Below are 20,872 nucleotides of genomic sequence, written 5' to 3'. Positions count from 1 at the left end.
CTTGTATACTGTGTAGGTTTCAATATTTTTTTACATAAAGATCATTTACAGTCTTAACACAAGATATTATTCCATAACTTTGTACTGGATAATATAACACATTGCCAAAATCTATATACATAAATATTTAAATTTACGCACCAATGGTTTCCACACAAGTCTGAATGATTTCATCTTCATTATGTATGGGGAGAGATCCAGAATGCTCCATATTTTGCAGCTCCTCCTTACTTTTGTGACATTTATCTAAATATCTTCCAATCAGATAGCCCAAAGCCAGGATAGAGCCATGCTGAGCTTCTGGGTTCTGCAAATATTAGACAAGGTTTAGAAAATATTAGCAAGCTATTCTTCAAATTCACATTTTATAATTACACACTATTTATATGCGCGGACATCTTACGCAGTGCTTTACAAAGTCCATAGTCATGTTACTGGCTGTCCCTCAAAGGGGTTCACAATATAATGTCCCTACCATAGTCATGTCATTAATACAGTATACAGTCAATTTTGGGGAGAAGCCAACAAACCTAACTGCATGTTTTTGGAATGTGGGAGGAAACTGGAACCTTCAGAGGAAACGCACACAAACATGAGAAGAAATTGCAGATAATGTCCTGACCGAGATTTGAACCCGAGACCTAGTGCTGCAAAGGGCAGAGTGATAACCTCTGAGCCTTCATGCTGCCACATTCTGTGAATTAAAATGTGTGTTGGTGATAGGTAGGGGGGAAAAAAGGGTAATTTATATGTACTCTGCATTTCTGAGACTGAAATCAGAGGCTGAATTAGCATGACTATTTTTTGAACAATTAACTGGAAATCCATATTGCATCACTAGGACCAATTTTCTATTTTAACTATTAGTTTCAAAATATTTTTACATTACAGGATTACAACTGGAGGCAGTTGAAAAAAAAAACCCACATTAGGTGCTTAATACATCACAGTGGTTCTCCAATGATGGAAAGATTGAGAAAGGCTGCTGAAATATAACTATAACTACTACTACTATGTACTTCTTAATTAATGTACATATTGAAGAATATAAAACAATGCAAGGGAGATTAGTCTTGAATACCTGAACAACAGAAATAAAGTTGGATTTACCAAAAAGTACCAATCAAACTGGAGTCATTATTGCCATATAAATTACCTCCTACAATTTTTGACAACCATCAGATAGCTGCAAGAAAAGTGTGCCTATTTTCATTACTTACATGTACATCCTTGGCACTTTTATTAAGGTTCTCCAGTTTAGACTTTAGCTCTGAACTAGGTAATGAAGAAACAACTACAGCATACAACTGTGCTGCCAGTTCCCGCATTTCTTCCTTGTTGGAAATCATTAAACTCTAAGAAAAAAATAAAATTAGATTAAACAAGCATAAGGTATCTAGAAACACTGACACACATAACAAGAATAATATGAATAGTTTAAACAAAGGTCCTCAGGGGGTGGGGAGGAAACTTAACAATTAAGGAACAACTGTTAAAGATCTGTAAAGTACAGCACATTATATTAAGGTATGATACAGACGATAGCCATGTCTTACTTTTATCCAGTCTATTTTGTCTAAAAGAGTAGTAGCCAACTTCTGTGGATACACTGACATGACTTCCAAAAGGCAATACATAACTTGCAAACCTGAAATCAAATATTTACACATGTTTAAAACAATGTTACTTTTTAATTTAAATATTAAGAAAATAGAACTAGTTCATGTGTAGGCTTCTTTATTTACAGGCTACAGCAAAATCATATCTCACTGAAAAATTTAAAGATATCTACACATGAAAAGGCTAAAATCAGCAGAATTAGAAAATGTTCCAAATGTCTACAGGACTTCAGCACAACACCCTTAGCAACTGATCAGCAATCTAAGTTTGGTGTTGACTGAATCCAAAGGACATGGACATACATGTTTTGTATATTCTGGAGCCGGGTTCATCTTAAAGCTGACCTATCACCAGATTTTTTACTTTACATAAAATAGTAGACAACCATTGTATGTATGAACCTTGAAAAAGAAATCAGTGATGACTGTCCTGCTGTTTTTATCTGGACAGCTTCCTATTTCATAGCAAATGCAAACCACAAGTGAAAAAAAATCCATGTAGTTAGATGACAATCACTAAAAATCTGATCCTGTGGGATGTATCACTCAAACTACTTTAATGTGAAACAAAAATATATACAGCAACCACAATATATGCGAGGGAAAGCAAGACTTCAAGCGTGGGAGAGTTAGGGAACAGCTTTTCCAAATTACATATAGGGACTCACAGATGTCAGGATCACCATGAAAAGAGACTGAATTGGACTGGTACATAACAGCACAACTCAAAAGAAACATTAAACCAGTAAAGTAGACTGCTGTATATGAACTTCATGATTTATTTAAACATTTTGACTGCATTGTACTAATAAGGAATAGTGGCTACCTCCAGCTGAAGACAACAATTGCTGCATAAGGCTTATGTACATTTCCACAGGATTCATGTCTTCAATCTTGGAGGTGGACTCTGGATCACTGAAGCCATTAGTCATTAGTTCTCTCACGTAACGTCCAATAGCAGGAGCTTGGTCTTGCATTTCTGCCAATGACTGGCATGTTGGGTCCAAACCAGCACTGTGAGCCAGGCACATTCTTAAATAAAGGATTATCTGTGTTGCAAAAACACACGTAAAACCATTAACAAATATTTCATGAAAAACAGTGTAGATATTATCAGAGATTAACACATTTTTTAGTTTAAACTATAAATTTCTGTGTAGTGCACCTTTACAGTTCCTTCTAGAAGAACTTTTATCTAGGAAAAATATTAGGTTCTAGGTTCTTTACCTATAACTATATTGTAAAGTTGGCTTGGCATACCTTGGTGCTGGAATGCATGAACTCTAATGTGCATGTGTGGGATTTACATCATTCTAGCCTGGCCAACACAGATAGTTGCAGATTCTGAACCCAGAAAAGCATAGGCTGAAAATATTGGAACTACTCACCATCTAAACCGTTTTTTTTTTTGTGATATAGTTAACCTACTCTAGGTCTCTCAACCGAATTCCCGAGAGTGGCTTGGGGTGGATTTTATGTATTATATATTGTTTGAATATTTATCCATTCATCTGTACATATAACTGTTTCTGAATATGTATGATAACGAGTCGTCAATCTTTATGTATTACTATATCAATATATAACTTTTCTATGCATTAGGATATGATTATATTATATTTGTACTAAGCAAATATCTTTCTTACATGCCTTTCTTTAAAGTTTATAATCTACTCAAGTCTCTTGATCCCCTGAGGAAGCCAGTGATTTGGCGAAACGCGTCAGGAAATTTTCAGAGACACTTAGATTTCCTAAGTACAACTTTTTGATGCACTCTGATTTAGTATATCTTTGATTAACACTTGTTCACATGTATGTTTTATTATTGATCTGTTATCCTCTATATTTATATAGTTCATATATATTGTAATATGTAACTATAAAGTAATACACTTTTAATTCAACATTATCTTACTATTGTCCTGTTTTCAAAAAAACCTTGACACAAATGATTTAATAACATACAAATATTAAGCCAGCAAAAGCCTGTCCTTTTCTTCTTTCCTCCCTATTGTCCGTGGATTTTATGTACCAAAAGCCGTAACCCCGAGCCATATAAAGCCGCATAAAAAATCCTACCTGCTCCCCACGATCCAGTGGCGTCCTACAGTGATACCCGGCCGGCTTCTGCATCACTTGATCGGCTTGATCGATGTGATGCGTGAAGCGTCAAAAAGCGGGAAATTTAAAAGCAGATTACATAATGTAATCATTGTAATCTGCTTTTAAAACATTTTGTTTACAGTGATAAAGTTATAAAAAAGAAATCCAAATAATAAATCCAAAACGTTTATTCTATTATTGTTCCCTTGTTTGGACAATTTTTTTTTTTTAATAAAATTATTACATTTTATTTATTGTTATTTTATGATTTTTCATAATTATGTTTTATAATTATTAAATAAATTATAATTTATGATATGTGTTTCAAACTTTATCATACCAAGGAGTTATTCCTAAGAATTACAGGCCTAAAATATTAAACAACAAATTTCCACACAAAACAATGTGCTGCTTTTGACATACAAATACTGACATAATTAGACCCCCCAGGGGGATGAATCAAGAGAGGACTATAAAAATATTTTACTGTCGAAATAGTACCTCTAAAAATGCTGCAGGGTTAAATGGTAGCACAGATGTGGTTGTCACGAATTTTACAGGGGTCTTCATCCTACTGGAAGCCTGTAAAGTATAAAGAGCTGGATTAATCATAAAATCTATTCAACACACAAGGGTTGTTTCAAAAATGTTTTTACGTAAGATTTACCCAGCTTTCTACCCATGTGTGATAGTTCACACATTTTCTAATTGAATGCAATGTGAAAAATGTGTTACTTTGTGCAAAAGTAGGGTAAATCTTGGAAACATTTATAAACCAACCTCACAGATTCAGAATCTATAAAAAAGCAACTGAAAATAGCACTCTTTTCTCCTGCAGTTATTTAGTCTAAGAAAAGTAACACTTTCTAAAATAAAGCAGAGTATCAACAGCTCTCTTTGATTTTTGAGTGGCTCACAATTTCTGGTCCCTGGACCCTTACAGCAGATGGTTGCTGTTAAAATCAAAAGCAGCTGAATAGTAAACATTGAGCCGGATTGTTGAATATAGAGAAGCTTATTTTCTGCTCTTGGGAGACTTTTTTTTATTTAGGCTGGGTCTACACAGACATTTTGAAAAATGCATATAAACGTTCCTACTGCGTTTATATGCCTTTAAAAGCTTGCCTTTAAAATATTGTAAACCGTCTATGCCGCATTCCTGGTTCAAGTGCTTATAAGCGCGGGAAAAGGCCCCCATTGAAATCAATGAAAGCGTTTTACAGCGTTAACATCGCATTTTAATTTTTTTAATTGTTGCAAGCAACGGTATAGGTAACGCTCATAAACATGCCTCAAGTAAATGTCCTGATGTAGATTAGCCCATTGGAATGCATGGGAATTTCAAACATGGGCTTTTAAAGCCTCAGGTAAACACTGGGGCAAATGTCCGTGTAGACTAAGCCTTACAGCAGTAAAATACTGACAAAACAGGAGCCAAGAATCAGAGGTTCCAACACTCCCAGAATTATCAATTCTCTGCATAATGGAATGGATAGCGCCACTTAAGATTGATGGGTGACAAGCAAAAGAGGGCTACTTTAGGCTGGATTTATTTATAATAAACTGTATCCTCACTTGACAAAACTTTAACACCAGAAAAAAGAACTAAACAGTGCTGCATTTATTTTAATAAGGAGAAGTAAAACAGGCATGTTGGCTAAATTAGGCTTTTTGCTTTTTCCAATGACAGGGCCTCTTCAAGGTCGTGCAAACATCCAAATGTCCATTTGTATTGCATTCAATACAAAATAACTGTATTGAATGCAATACATTGGATTAAAATGTGTAAAAGCAGTACATTGTTTTCAAGAACATTTATTTTACAGTATATATAATAGTATGACTATATTATTTATTTAAAAAAAAAAAATATATATATATATATATATATATATATATATATATATATATAAATAAATTTTTTAATTTATTTAGTTATAATTATTTTTAATTAACTTTATTATACTCATACTATTATATTATACTGTAAAATAAATTTCCATGAAAAACAATGTACCGCTTTTAGACATATAAAACTGGAAAGAAATGCACCGCTAGGGAGGTTAATAAAATTGCGAAGGGAATGCAGTAATTTATAGTAACCAGTTTTTAATTTACTAACCTTGTAGTTGCATACATAGTATTACAAATTCTAGTCAATGTACCACCAAAGAAGAGCCGTAAAAATACCTTTTCTACTATATGGCTGACCATCACTGGAAAAGGGGGAAGTTTTGGCGGAGAGGCATCTTTTTCCCCAGCAGAAAATGACCTGAGTGCTCTCTGTGCTTCTCCATAGACCTCTTCTCGTCTAGGAACAAAAAACAGCAATAGCATTTTTTGAAAAATCATGAAGGCTCAGAGTAGTAGACAAATATTGTAGTATTTACACACACCAGCTCATTCCTAAAGTCCATTTCATGTAAATCACAAACCCACCTATGCACTAGGTTTCCCCCCACACTGCAAGAGTTTAAAACACTTTGTTTACCCCATACCTTGCTCCCCAGACAGCCAGCATTCTCTGATTAGCCAGAAAATAAGGGTTGTGATTGGACTCTCTGTGTTCTCAATTACAAAGCATGAATGCATTTCAGCTGATAACAGAAGGTTGTGACAGATGAATAAAAGAAGCTTCCGAAGATGTCAAAGAACAGTTTGCTGCTGTTTGAGTGCACCTGGGAGGGATCAGCTATATGTTTTCCATCATGGTTGTGATGGCCGAGAGCTGCTACATAGATGTTTAAAAAGCTAAATGAAAAATACAGTACAGAAGTCTGGCATCTGGCATTTTCACAAGAACCACCTAAACTTAGTAGAATTATCAAGTATAACATTATTGGAGAACCAGTAAGCATTTTTTTCAGCAATGTTTATGACCCTTCCAACGAGAGACCATCTTAAACAGAGGACATTATCACTCGAACTTTGTGGCGAATTAATTTGAATTAGAATGCTTGATATGGTCACTTTCCAACCGACATTTATTTATTACTTAATGATTCATAATAGCTTTTCAATTTTACAGCAATGGCAAATAAAAGTGGCAAATGTTTAAAATGCAGAGTGCAATATCTATTATGGGCTCCAGTGACCAGTTAATAGTAATAAATTGTTGAAATTCAAAAATCAGTTAGAAAACCTCTATATGACCTTTGTGACAATAAAAGTGAAGTAATATAAGTATTCAAAAGGTTTACTTAGCAATTTAAAAGGGAAATTTATATTCCAACTTGCCTAAACAAAAACAAGTATTTAAAAAAAAAATGCAATATTAAACAGCGAATAAGGCTTACGGGTCTCCTGCTGACAGCAAAAGCAAGTATCTGGAAGGTATGTGGTCAGGGGCGAAAATGCTGCTTGCAAACTTCACAGCTACTTGTCGAACCTGAACTTCTGGCTACAGAAAAACACAAGATGAAGAATAAAATAGTTTTGAAGCATACTGCAAGGGGTGCTATGAGTTAACAATATGACATAAGGGATTAAATCAGATATTAGTTACTGTTCGAACTTTTAGTTTTAAAGGAAACCTGTACTAACAAAAGAACAGGGTCTCCAACAGCGGATCTCTTTAGAAAAGCAGATGATGTGCTGTCTGTGGATTTGAAACATTTCTTAGTCATTGCCCCTACTAAGCATGCAAATTAGAAAGTCAAAAAATAAAAATCCTTATCTGCATCCTTGTTCCAGGCCAATATCTTAGAAAAAATATCTTAGCCAGCATTTTTAAGAAAAACGGCAACTGAATCATATTCTTTCACTGCAGGTTTATTTATTTATTTTTTTTATAATTTAAACATTGGTAGTTTTGCTTGAAATTATGTTATCAAGATTACTGTTAGAACTTGCCTGAAGATAACTTAGGAATAGTAATAGTTATTTTTAATAGGCTAAACAATAAACCCTTACCTTCACCAAGTAAGACCCAACCAGCGCTTCCATTAGAGTTAGTTGAGCACCTTCCAAGTTTGCATAAGCTCCGACCATCATAGATAGGGCCTCCTGTATTGAAAGCCTTACATCCATTTCCTCCTTCAAATTGTAAGTAGAATTAGTTGCAGATTTGAATAATCAAGAAATCTTTTAATAAAACAATATTATGATTATTTTGATTTAAACAGTAGGGTCTATAACATCTGATAATGTGCACAGTGTTAAGGCAACCCATTAAAACATGGATGGGCTGCTATTGCACAGAAAAACACAAATCTCTTTTTTTCTGAATACAGCACACCACAACACATATGTGCACTGTGGAAACTGCAGTGCAATTCTCTGTACTGTACAGTGCACTGGCATGCCATTCATAAAAATGGCATAGCAAGCACACATACAGCAGATGCATTGACATACACTGTCACAACGTGCCATAACGCATGTGTGAATGGGCCCAAAGCAACAGACAGATTCACAGTCATGACCAGTTAGTGGGACAACATGAAGCACTTCAACCTTATTTAGATTTTAAAGACATATTCAGTTCAAAAACCATTCAAATCTTTTAGACTGCACACAGAGATACATGCCATCAACCCAGTGCTCTGTGTAATGAAGAACAAGACAGTCATCAGAAAAATTACAAACATAATGAAAAATACACATTTACTCAGCTTTGAACAAATATTTAGATTCTTCTAATAAAATTAAGAAACGTTTGTTTTTCAGTAGGGCAACCTATTTTCTTATGCACTAATATTGTTTTATGACAAAATAATAAACCCAGTCTAATTAGGTGAAAAGCAGGTCAGTTAGCCCTCAGCTGGTCCTAACGTGGATGGGACACCTACACTTTAAGAACCAGTGTCTGCACATTTGACAGTGAATGGCAGTGAGTAGAAATCTACAGAACACCCCCATCACCATTCATTCACTGTGGCATCATTGGGGCAGAAGCTACTTGTCGTTGCCAAGGTAGAAGTTCAATGGCATTAAAAAGTGATAACTGCTCTCAGGACTGATGTGGATATACTCCCTGAAATATTTACATTTACAAACATATTATTAAAATAATGTTTTTCTTTAACAAAGGTTTTACCATCTGAATGATATTTTGAGATATTTTCACAACCACTACAATACAATTCAAACAAAGAACTAGCACACCATAATATCTGTTTTTTTTCTTTCAAAACTATCTCAGGAATACATCTGAGGAGGAGCACACCTATCTAATCACAAACAGCCAATGACAGTCAATGAATGATTCCCCAGATGACAGACAGTCAGATTTGTTCAGTATGTCAAGGACAATGCAAAAACCCACAAATAACCACTAGAACTCAACAGATAAAACACCACTAGTGATCAGTTTATGTAATGAAGGCACCAGACAAAAAAAATCCACATTTCATGCTGGAAAATAAAAGAAAAACAATAACTTTTCTTGTGAATGTGTTTATGTGCCTCAGTCAAAAACACAAAATAACTATTGCAGTCATTAGGAATTGAACTAAACCAGCTATTTAAAACAAAAGAACTCATTTACTCATACTATTGGGTAAAACAGCAAGCTCCACCCAGACGATCAGACATGCATACTTAAAAATCATATCACAATTATTTCCATTCAACCAAGTTCATGGCATGCATATAGCTACCATTTTTGTAGAATAGTGAACACTACCATCCAGAATCTAAAAATGTTATCATTTCAACAATATTAACATGTTAAAAATGTTAAAATAAATGTCATCATGTCAAGTACATTATGCTAAAGAGACCCTGTGATGCCTTTAATAGTAAGTTTTTGTATAAATTGTCAAAAATCATTTTTACAAACCATTTTGTGATAAAATATGGCAGATTTTTTAGTTTAGAATTACATTAAGGTACTTGTACCAATATACATTGCTGAAAGGCAAAAGTAAGCTTTTGCAAATGCAATGATTGAAATAAAAAACATTAGTTTTGACCTGTAACTGAAATCTCAAAAAATCGTAGTATGCAGAATAAGGGGCACTCTCTGTATTTGTAACTGAAAAAATATCTAACATAAATTTGAATAATCACAATCTGAGACAATGCATATCACGTTTAACCTGGTAATTTAATAAATTTAATAGACCTTTTCAATATCCAAAATATTAGGAGATTTTCGCATTGTATTGACAAGAGCCATACTCAATCCTGATTGCTGACAGACTAGTAGCACACTTTTCTTACTTACCTTACGCATGGCTTCAAAAAACTGCTGCACTAAAGCCAAGTCCTTTGTGAACAGCTGGGGGATTCGACTACACAGGAGAAACAGAAATGGTTAATAAAGTTATTTGCTTGGCTACAAAACTTTGCAAAAGAACATCTCTGGAAGGAAGGAACATACCCAGAGAGTTTACCAACACCACTATAGGCCATGGACAGCAACTTTGGATCCTAAAAATAATAATAAAATGATGTTAAAATTATTATTTATAATTATGTATTATAATTTATGATTATATTATAATAAATAAATATAATTATCATACCTGGGAGTTAATCCTAAGAATTACAGGCTCACAATATAAACAAAAATTTCTATGCAAAAAAATTAGGACCACTTTTTGCATCAAAAAACTGAGAGAATTAGCTAGGGGGTTATATACCCCTGTTTAACCCATTTCTATACTTGTACACTTCCTTTTAAATACTGCTTGGGAACTTTTCAAGCTACATTGGTTATTATTCCCATGCAGCGAAGCATAATAACAAGGATGAATGTTGTTCTTAGCCTTATACTTCATAACTGAGATATGCAGTTACACTAACAAAGCGTACAATGCTAATCAATCCAGAGGACTATTACACGGTTAGGAATCACTCTATAAAGCCTTATTACTTTAAACTACCAAATTAATTTATACTGCCTAGCTATTGAATGCCATGTATGGCCCACAAATACTGCTAAAATAAAATTGATTACATACATACATACTAACGAAATGGTAATTAGAAATATTTTACCTCTTTATATTCATTGATCAGCTTTGTGAGTCCATTTAGAAGCATGGGGCCCAGAGGCTTTATTTTGTGTTCAGGGCATCTGTAGCAGAACAAAATGGGGTCACACAAACAAATATACAGTCAATAAGCAGTCCAAATCTAAAACTAATTTATTAATTATGAATATATCTTATGTAAGGTAATCATTAACTTATGCTCAGTATAATCACACAGTATAACAAAAAACGGAACGTAAGCTTTGTACTGCTTCAATCTTTAACCCCCTTAGCGGTATACCCGAGTATGACTCGGGGTGGATTTTCCAGGCAAAAATCGGTATTCCTGAGTCACACTCGAGGTAGCTTTTACCTAAAAAAAAAAAAACCCACCTACCTTGTTCCGTCGCTGTCCCCCCCAGACTCCTGCTGGTCCCCGCAGGTCCTGGGGACACACCCTTCCTCCTTGATCTCCAGCCGGCGAATGCAGAGACAATCTCCGGGGTTTCCCAGTGATGTTGGAGCTGGCGGGGGGTTCGGCGGGATATTCAAATAATTTTGCATTGGATTCAATACAAAATAGCTGTTTTGAGTCCAATATGAAGAAATAATCATATACTATATAATTATATATATATATATATATATATATATATATATATATATATATATATATATTATACATGCTACTGTACAGTTATATTACATGTTTAAATATATTTTGGTTTACAGATTTGTGTTTTGTTATTTAAAGTTTAATAATAAACGTAACAAATATTGGTAAGTTATGCCTAAGAATTACAGCCTACAATGAAAAATAAATTTCGATGCAAAAAATTTTACCGCTTTTTGCATGGAAATTTGGATGAATTTAGACCGCTAGGGAGGTTAACCAACTGTTTGGTTTTTACCAGAGCACACATCTCTATCATTTAAAAGCTTACCCTGAAGTCATATGCGTACAATTGTAAGTCCTAGCCTGTTTGATGTGCTGGAAACATAAAAACTCTGTATAGTGCTAATCCCATATGTTATGCTCTATACTGATGTGGTTATACATGTAGCCCTGAATACATGGGCATTTTTTGCAGAATGGACACTGGATCTGTTTAATACCAATTTGTATTTCCCTTTGCTGGCTTAGGGCTATTTCTAAGATTTGCTTTTAATGGGCTTTTCTTACTGAGTAGTGGCAAGAATAATGAGGATTAGATGCAACTTTTTTGACAGATTTGTCTTTTAAAAATGTGTGTGCTGGGAAAAGAAGTCAGTAAACCTACAGCATCTATATTTTCTATATTTATGGCATGTTTATTAAATGTAATAATTAACTTCCCTGGATGTACACAGTAAATTTAGTTGTTTTTTTCTACCTGGATTACCACCCCTGAAAAGTACATTTTCTATGTAATTTCCTGATTAATTGCAAAAATGTGTAAGGGCTTAAGAGGTAGATTAAGCTCCTCACCTAAAGGCTGGGAACACGTTACCACCCACAGCAAAAAAAAAAAACAATGAAAAATTGATACTAATGCCAAAAGTGACTCAAAATTCTACAAGCATATATACTAAAAGTTATGCTACACTCCTGTGACATGTGTTTGTCACTTGTGACCTGGACCTTTGATGTTGTTGCTGTCATTTTTTTCCCCATTTGTGGAGCTCATTGTATGTACTGATTACCATCCCCTTTTTAAAAAGACTTCTGTACTTTAACAATAAAAAGGTAAATACATTTTATTATTATCAAGCCAAAACCAAAGTTTTAAATACAATTTTGGTTTAGTACTCTGCTTGCTTACATTGAACAGATGTGATGCACAAATTGCAGACACAATATCCTTAACTTGGCATTTGTGTTTCCACCGAACAGCCCATCATACACAACCTATAAAATAATAAAAAGGGAAATTAGAATACTTTATTCACGTCAAAACTTTCTCTCCATTTTTCTATTATACCTCCATAGCTCAACATCCTAAAAAACACTGCTTACCTAATTCAGTAGATTAATATGTACATACAAATGTACATAATGAATAAAACAATGTAAATGTAGCAGTCAGAATTCATTAACCAAAAGTCTGATAAAGCCGACAACTGTTGGATGGATTTGGGTCAAAGTTTTTTTGCACATCCCTATAGCACTATCTTACTGAAAAAAAAGCCAATTCTCACACAAAAAGGTCAAAAAAAGTTTCCCTTATGCATTTAAAACGAGGTAATAAAGAAAGAGAATTAAGAAGTCCCTAGAGATCCAAGTACCAAAAAAGGATGAGTTCTCCAAAGCAATACATTTCTGTATAAAAATTCACCTTAAATCAAATAGCTCAAATACCAACTCTTTCACTTTCATAAATATCTACATATCACCCCCCCCCCTGCAGACCAGATTTGTTTTTGTTTTAAAAGTGTTTTAAATTCCCCATTAACATTTTGAACACAATATGTATATTTATGTAAAGCATTAGTGCACCTGTATGTTGGCTGGAAATAACTCTGCTGCCAGTCTTGATCTCAAAAGGTGTGGCACAATCTTCAGTTTAACACGGGTACTGACAGGGTCTCTCTTCAGTTCCGGCTTCAGGATATTCCCCTAATATAACACAATTGATGTTATGAGGCAAAGTATTTAACCACTTTTGTTAAAAATAATAATCATTAAACATAAAGGACCTGTTAATATAACCAAACACAACCAATTAAAGCTAAAATAAAGTTAGGCAACAAAAAACTGTTGAAATACATATAAAGGAAAGGTTTCACCTTTCAAATGATTGGCAACTTCTGTGGATACATCCTATTCTGGCTTTAAAAACCACGTTCGGTCCAGGTAACTTTCTAAACCAGTGGTCGCAAGAAAATGTTTGAGGTCCACGGCTCTCCCCGGTGCACCCCCGAGTGGGGTCAGGGGAAGGACCAGGCACACTGGCCAGAGCCGCGGGCCATGTTCCCCGTACAGATCCCATGCTCAGGGAAGTGGGCAGGTTGTGTATCTGCACACAACCCTGGCCACTCTCCCATCGCAGGCTTAGTTCTGCGATAGGAGAGTGGCGGGTTCTGGCATCATGACTTCACTAAGTAACACCCAGCTTCCCGCACATGCGCGGTCCGGAGCCGGCAAGCTTAGTAGTCTGCCGCTCTGAAAAGGTTGGCGACCACTGTTCTAAACCACATGCTAGATCTATGAAACTAACTTCAAGTAGCATGCTAAGAATGCACTGTAGCTAGTCATAGCTAGACACAACTTGTAGGAAGAGATCAGCAAAAGTTGTTTACGTATTTATCTCAAAATGTTTTCCTTTTTTATGTTTTCTAGTTTAATGATTGTGATTCATAAATACATGCATTAAGCTTTATTATTTGTCTGATATTCCATTAAAGCTTCTAACTACTTTGTTGCAATAGGAAAACATGTAACAATTTGTTCAGTAACTAACAACTTAAAAAAAATATATATACCGTATTTTTCGGACTATAAGACGCACCCAATTTTAAAGGAGAAAAACCTAGAAAAAAAAGATTCTGAACAAAATACTAAAAAATCACTCTGTGTCAATGTATCGCCTTCTAATCACTCTGTGTCAATGTATCCCCTTCTAATCACTCTGACACAGAGTGATCAGAAGGGGATACATTGACACAGAGTGATTAGAAGGGGATACATTGACACAATGTATCCCCTTCTGATCACCCTGTGCCAAAAAATCATACTCACCCGATACCGCGATCCCGCGATGCTGTGGGCTTCTTCTTCTCCTCGCTCTCCTCCTGGCTGCAGCGCGTGTCTCCTCCTCCTCTGAGCGAGGAGAAGCCGACACGCATACCCCAGCGATCCCATAAGCAGGCTGATCCAGCCTGCTTACCGGATCGCGAGGGCACGTGTGCCGGCTTCTCCTCGCTCAGAGGAGGAGGAGGAGACACGCGCTGCAGCCGGGAGGAGAGCGAGGAGAAGAAGCACGCAGCATCGCGGGATCGGATGAGTATGATTTTTTTAAATTATATTTAACATGTATTCGGTGTATAAGACGCACCCACTTTTCCCCCCCAGTTTTGGGGAAGAAAAAGTGCGTCTTATAGTCCGAAAAATACGGTATGTCAGCATACTAAAAGTAGAAAACAGCTATAATGCACTAAATAGTTCTTCAATATATGTCTTTCAATAGAAAAAGAAACCCCTTACCTCCTTTGTTTTAAGAGGTATGTCTCCCAAATAAACTTTGTACATTTTGCCAATTATGGTAGGATCATTCCAGTCAATCAGACTTAAAAAAAGATAAAAGGAAGACAAGATTACAAAAAGCACACAAAGAATTATTAACACATATAAATGACTATTTTAATCAGAAAAAAATATCATTTAATTTGCCAGTTGTGCCTTATTTGACTAATAATCAAGCAAGGGTAAACTGAAGACCAGATATTTTTTTAAATCTGAATTCTAAAATCACATAGCAGAATTCAAGTAGATGTGGAGAGTACCATGCACAATGACACTTCAAAAAACTGTATATATTCTTAAAAAAAAGAAAGAAAGGAAACACTGTCAGGTGCACTGTATTAACCTGTACTGGCTTACCTCTGCTTGCTTCTTAGCTCCAGATCTGCTGCAGTAGCCACACTATGTCTGGTGTCACTGGAGGCAACTACCAGATGAATGACAGCTTCCAGTTCAGGCACCTGCTGAGCTTCTATAAACTTCACAATTCCCAATTTGCACTGCAAGGAAAGAAAAGAATGCAAGCTGTGCAGTTATTGACAGTAAAGGGTATGTGAGCATATATTTGTTATCCAAGGCATACACAGCAAGTCATAACACAATGCAAGGCTTGTCACCTACAGCGACAAACATAAACCAATGCTTAATCACAAGAATAGGCAGCTTAAAATGTCAGTACAACTTATTTGCTGACTGCATCCCTTGCCATAATGTCAACGGCGCCTCGATAATATATTTACACAAAAGAAATAGAAGTTACATTTTCGACCGCTGTAGGTTGGCATGCAATACCTATGTCTTATTTTCTAAATAGTTTACCCTTGTTTTGTATACCTGCTCTAGCTGTTCTGCTGTCCATTGATTGTCTCCAACAACTCTCTTTGCTGCGTAAAAACTCATGCCAGGAGGTGGTTGGGGAATACCAACTCCACCTCCTCCTGCTGCTGATGATCCCTGCCCAGGTGATGAACTTTGCCGACCCTGTGATTCATTCAACACAAATCTAAAAAAAATACGATAAAGATTTACTGGTAGAAATGTGTTAGTAGGTAGCAAGATAGATTGCAGGAAAAAAGTAAAATGATTATTACCCGTAAGGCATCAGAAGAACATCCAACATGAAATCCAAAAGCAGCTGCACAGTCTTTGGTTTTTCAGTAAGGTTAAAAATTGGTGTGGACTTGTTAGCTTCACTGGAATATTTCATATGATACAGGGTTGGTATCAGGAGATGCATTAAGCTGTAAAAAAAAATGCAGCCTTGTTAAAAATTACCAAATATGACAATCATTGTGGCATATAATAACGACTCTGCCTGCCTGAAAAGGCTGCTTGTAAGTAAAGAAAAGAGCTCCATCATCAATGGAGAAACGGGGCACAAAACAAAAAGGTTTCCATTTTAATGAGATAAAAAAAATCCACCATAAACAGTCAAGGCTGTGAAAGGAAAATTGGTCTGTAGAGGAGCCCTGCTCACCTGTCTTGCTGTGGTTGAGGTCGCCCTTCCATTGCTGTCAGAAGACTAGGTGCCAGTTCACACTGTTTGTCAATTGGCAAACGTGGGTATCCCATTTTTATATAGATTATTGTAAAATTCTAGAAAAAAAAAAACATTTATACAAAAGATAAATAGTAGGCTTAAGGTGTTATATAAAAAAAAATAAAAACACAAACAACTCATCCATTCATGTTTATCTTGTATGCTTTGCAAAACTTATCATGCAAATATGACATTGAGTGTAAATACAGAAACATTAACAAAGATGTAATTTAAGTCTAACTGTTATGTGCCAGTCACCTACAAATATACCAAAAAACTAATCACCAAAGAAAGCCATACATATTTTAGTTTTATATAAACTAGTAAGGGGTTAGATCCTATGAAGGTTTTTTTTATAGCTGCTACTGTTCCAGTTTGGGAGACCCGAGCGTTCTAATTGTCCTAGTCACCAATGTTACAGAATAAAGTCCTTGGAGATCCATAATTTGCTCAAGAATAGAAGTAGGGGGACTACAAAACACTTTCTTTTTATGTTACGAAGATTTGTTCTTCTTTAGCCCAGCAAGGAATGTCAAACCGGGAAGCCTGACAACAGAGTGAATTTTTCTGTCAAGGACACAAATTGTAATAAAAACAGCCGTTCTAGCCATTTCCCAGTATGTCAGCAAAATTAAATAAAAGAGTCTGACACAGTGTTTAGCCATACCTTCACTCTTGTACAATTGTATTGGGGTCATAGATCCTATCCTGTCCTTGAATTGTTTACTTACTATTAGCTAATCAAAGTGTGCTTTAGAAAAAGATGCAGTAGGTCAAATAGAGAACTCCTCATTTCCTGGCTGTGAATGTCCAGCATCATCTAGCCCTTCCTTCCCCAGTCTGAATGTCCCTTTTGTTTATTGGATTTCACTGATGAAGGTTTAGTATAACATGTGGACCTTACCACAAATATGTTTGTAGAAAGCTATGTACACAATCCTGCTGGTCCCACCCACCAACCATGATCTGCCCATATTGCAAAGAAAAGCACAGAAACCCTGTGATAATACCACATAATCTAATATAATATCTATGCAGATTAAACTTAAGGTTTAAGATAAATATTATAAAATATCTTGTGGATAACAGAAGTTTGAACTTGCTGACAACCAGATACTCCAACAAACTGAAATATGTTTTCATATTCCCTGCCCTTTGTTACTCTACCCCCCAAATCACTAGTGCAGGCACATTAACAGACTTCGCAAGTTTAAAAATAGCTGAAGTAATCAACAGCACAATTCTGGGTCTGTGAAGTTGCAGCAAGGATTATTAAGGTGTGAGGTCTGTATTATTAACCATTGTAAATGTTAAGATGGGAAATAGAGGGAAAGGGTGGTAGGGATTTACAACAAGAATTCAACGTTCACATGCAGTTTCAGTTTAAATTAGCCCTTGTAAAGTTGTACTGCTACTAGTGTTCATACCGTTACGAAAGACACAGCAGCTGGATCTTGGTACTGCACTAAAAGGGTCTCCACAGGTAACTGAATCTTCGGACGACTCTTTATTCTTTTGTTCAAGTGGACGAGCAATTCCATCACCTATAAAATGAGTAACATTCCTTAGTATTAGAGAACACAGATGACTAAGAAGTATTATAAAGTCATCAGTGTGTGTATATGAAAGAACATCAGGATTAGAACTTTATCTTTAATATATAAAAAAAATTCAACACACAAATAAAAGTGAGCTATACTGGTGAGACATATTTAGGTGGCAACAACTTAAGGGATGTGTTTGGGGAGTAGAAAAGATTTTCTGTCAGCTTTTGTATGTCTGTATGTTCTTATATGTCACCCATTGATTGCGGACAGTATTTCTTACTGGTGATTGCACAAGTAGACAAGTGAAAAGGTTCAAAATGTTTCTTAGTCCAAGTAAGTTAAAATCCAATCACCATTGTGTATATTGTCTAAAAAAAACAAAAAAACAAAACAAACAAAAAAAAAAATACAGACTTTTTCCTAGTAATAAAACGGAACCTATTATTTGGATTACATGCTTGGACAAAACAGTATTGACAAAAACTGCTTCATCTTCTTCAGATATGACTTACCTTTTTGCGTACTCCCTCCTGTGCACTTGACAGCTTAAGAAGAACTGGGGGCAAGAATTTGGAGATAATACTCTGCAGCTGCTCATCTGTTTCTGCATGGCCAAGGCGTAAAAACACACGTTCAAGCTGATCTGTTTACACAATGAATTTCAGAGTTAAAATAGGAACCTCATTTGTTATTTTACTTGCTCAACAGAAACATTTAGATTTTATTAAATTCTACAATTTTCCTTCAAAAGAGTAGATGCCCCTTTCTAATTTACAAATATGAAATCCACAAACAGAAAACTGTTATGCCAGACAGTTAGGAGTACTTTATGATAACCATGTTAGGGCAATAAACACTTGTTGGCAGAGCTTATTAGTAATTGAGCATCAGGTATACAGGTCAATATATAGGGACGGTGTGTCAGCTATATGAACAACTACCAACCTAGATATAATAATATACACACAATAAAAGTGCTTAAGTATTTCAGTGTAACCTGCTTGCTACAGCAAAAAAATAAATAAATAATACACACAAACTTAAGATAAAAAAGGTTTTAGTTGGCATTTTCTAGTAGAAGACTAAACTACTTTTCACATGCTTAAAAGATTTTAAAAAGTTATAAAAAGAACGTGTAAGCATTGTAAATAAAAGTAAATTTTTGTCCATCACTTGTAAAATCTAGTAATTGTGCAGCAAATGTTTCTTTATTTACAACCATATTGTAAGGTCCCTGGATATAAACTACCACAAAAGAATATTTAAGATTGTTCATACCAGCATTTCTTCAATGCAACATTGTATTGTGCAGTATGATGTTGTGTGTATGTATGTCATTTTACACTAGGGTACCATTTTAAATAAAAGACAGTGTTTGGTATGGTAATATTCAGTAAAACATAAAATGACCAGGTAGGAATGGTGACAATTATCACTGACGTTTATTTCTGAAAATGTCAGTCAACTCAAAACTGTTTGAAAGGCTATTGACACTGCCACAAAGGTAGAAAAGGCCAAAACCCACATCTGCAATTATAATGAGCAATATGTAGGCATAACAAATGGCAGATGGCATGTCAGTCTTTGCTGCAGTAACTAATTTTAACTCATGGTCTGTGCTAGAAGTAGACTGCAAGTATTTTTTGTTCCCATAGCTCATTCATATTTTCCAGTTGCTGAAATGACACCCAAAGCACATAATCTGAGTCAGAGAAATGCTTTCATTTAGTCGGGGGAATAAAGATGTTTGCATTTCATATAACTAAACACAAAACTTGAAAGGGGGCTGCAAATATCCCTAACTTTAGTTTAAAATACCTTACAACAAGCAACTTTTAGCAAGTACTTAAAAGTGTGTAACTAATTATTGCATTTGCTATATATTTCTCAATTGCTGGATTTTTGTTTCATGTATCATACCTCTTGCAATACAAGGTTTCATTTTATTTAGTTTCCACCAGTTTTCAAGTGAAAGTAAAAGGTAAATCAAAACTCCAGATTTGTATGAAGAGTTTTTTTTTGGGGAAAGGAAGCAATTTGATCAGCATGGCTCCCAGGTGTCAGGTAACTTGTACTTTCAAAAGGAAAGGTTAGAAATGGCAGCCTACATACAGTATTCTCTCCCCAGAGGGTTTCTTTAAACCCTTTATTTTAGCACCTGTGATACAATATGTTGTGACTGGTTTGCCTACAAAGTTATGACCTACATCAGGGTGGTCAAACTCAAATACACATGGGGCCAAAATTGAAAACTTAGAAAAACACGAGGGCCAAACTTGAAACTGAAATACCACTGCTACTACAATTCCCTGCGTCAAGAAAACAGTCCAATGCAGGGCTTAATGTTATGAGTGGCTGGAACTCCCTCCTAACTTAAATAGCACTGTGACTAGAATTCCCCGCGTCTATAAAACAGTCCAATGCGGGGCCACCCATGGACAGAGAAGCCGCTGGTCTATAGACGCGAGTGATGCCGGGAATTGTAGTAGCAGTGCCATTTCAATGCAGTGGCAGGCTAGCTGCAATTTATATTTAGGATTTCTTTGGGGGCCAAAAAAAGGAAATTGTGGGCCAGATTTTGACACCCTGACCTACATTCAGCAGGATCACCAGAATTAAGGTGTGGAACTGAAGAAAAAAGGAGAGTGTTAGGGATGACTGAAGTAAGTTTTAGGTTTTCCTAAGGTAAAGCAGAAGCAAACTAAACTAGCAAAAAATTCCAAAAGGCTGGCATTTGACTGGTAAAAAAAGAGTTTAATTTCAAAGACAGACAGAGGTGTAGAGAAGAGGATGCTGCTGACAAAATGGCTTATCGAGGAACAACAATAGTGCTGATTACTTGTCTCAGGCAGTGGCCAACCAACAACATTTGGGGCAACCCAGACATTGGAATGTCTGCTGATCCAGTCACCTAAAAAAATCAC

The 20,872-nt window shown here is 35.6% G+C and overlaps 1 protein-coding gene across 1 annotated transcript in view; it reads right to left on the bottom strand.

The window, feature by feature from the left end:
- Positions 1-20,872, bottom strand: part of ECPAS (Ecm29 proteasome adaptor and scaffold) — a 47,622-nt gene that overhangs the window by 22,424 nt on the left and 4,326 nt on the right. The window contains exons 2-21 of the mRNA XM_072404521.1: positions 18,461-18,591; positions 17,829-17,945; positions 16,339-16,457; positions 15,953-16,102; positions 15,696-15,864; positions 15,222-15,361; positions 14,826-14,907; positions 13,119-13,238; positions 12,445-12,530; positions 10,668-10,746; positions 10,048-10,097; positions 9,892-9,958; positions 7,635-7,757; positions 7,019-7,122; positions 5,913-6,033; positions 4,224-4,304; positions 2,446-2,668; positions 1,557-1,648; positions 1,221-1,355; positions 142-307 (exon numbers count right to left, since the gene is read on the bottom strand). Of these exons, the coding sequence (XP_072260622.1) occupies positions 142-307; positions 1,221-1,355; positions 1,557-1,648; positions 2,446-2,668; positions 4,224-4,304; positions 5,913-6,033; positions 7,019-7,122; positions 7,635-7,757; positions 9,892-9,958; positions 10,048-10,097; positions 10,668-10,746; positions 12,445-12,530; positions 13,119-13,238; positions 14,826-14,907; positions 15,222-15,361; positions 15,696-15,864; positions 15,953-16,102; positions 16,339-16,457; positions 17,829-17,945; positions 18,461-18,591 (2,355 nt within the window). The remainder of the gene's footprint in view (positions 1-141; positions 308-1,220; positions 1,356-1,556; positions 1,649-2,445; positions 2,669-4,223; positions 4,305-5,912; positions 6,034-7,018; positions 7,123-7,634; positions 7,758-9,891; positions 9,959-10,047; positions 10,098-10,667; positions 10,747-12,444; positions 12,531-13,118; positions 13,239-14,825; positions 14,908-15,221; positions 15,362-15,695; positions 15,865-15,952; positions 16,103-16,338; positions 16,458-17,828; positions 17,946-18,460; positions 18,592-20,872) is intronic.

The sequence above is a fragment of the Pyxicephalus adspersus genome, chromosome 3 (assembly GCF_032062135.1).
Source record: "Pyxicephalus adspersus chromosome 3, UCB_Pads_2.0, whole genome shotgun sequence".
Classification (NCBI taxonomy): domain Eukaryota; kingdom Metazoa; phylum Chordata; class Amphibia; order Anura; family Pyxicephalidae; genus Pyxicephalus; species Pyxicephalus adspersus.
This window is presented reverse-complemented; position numbering and strand designations above follow the sequence as displayed.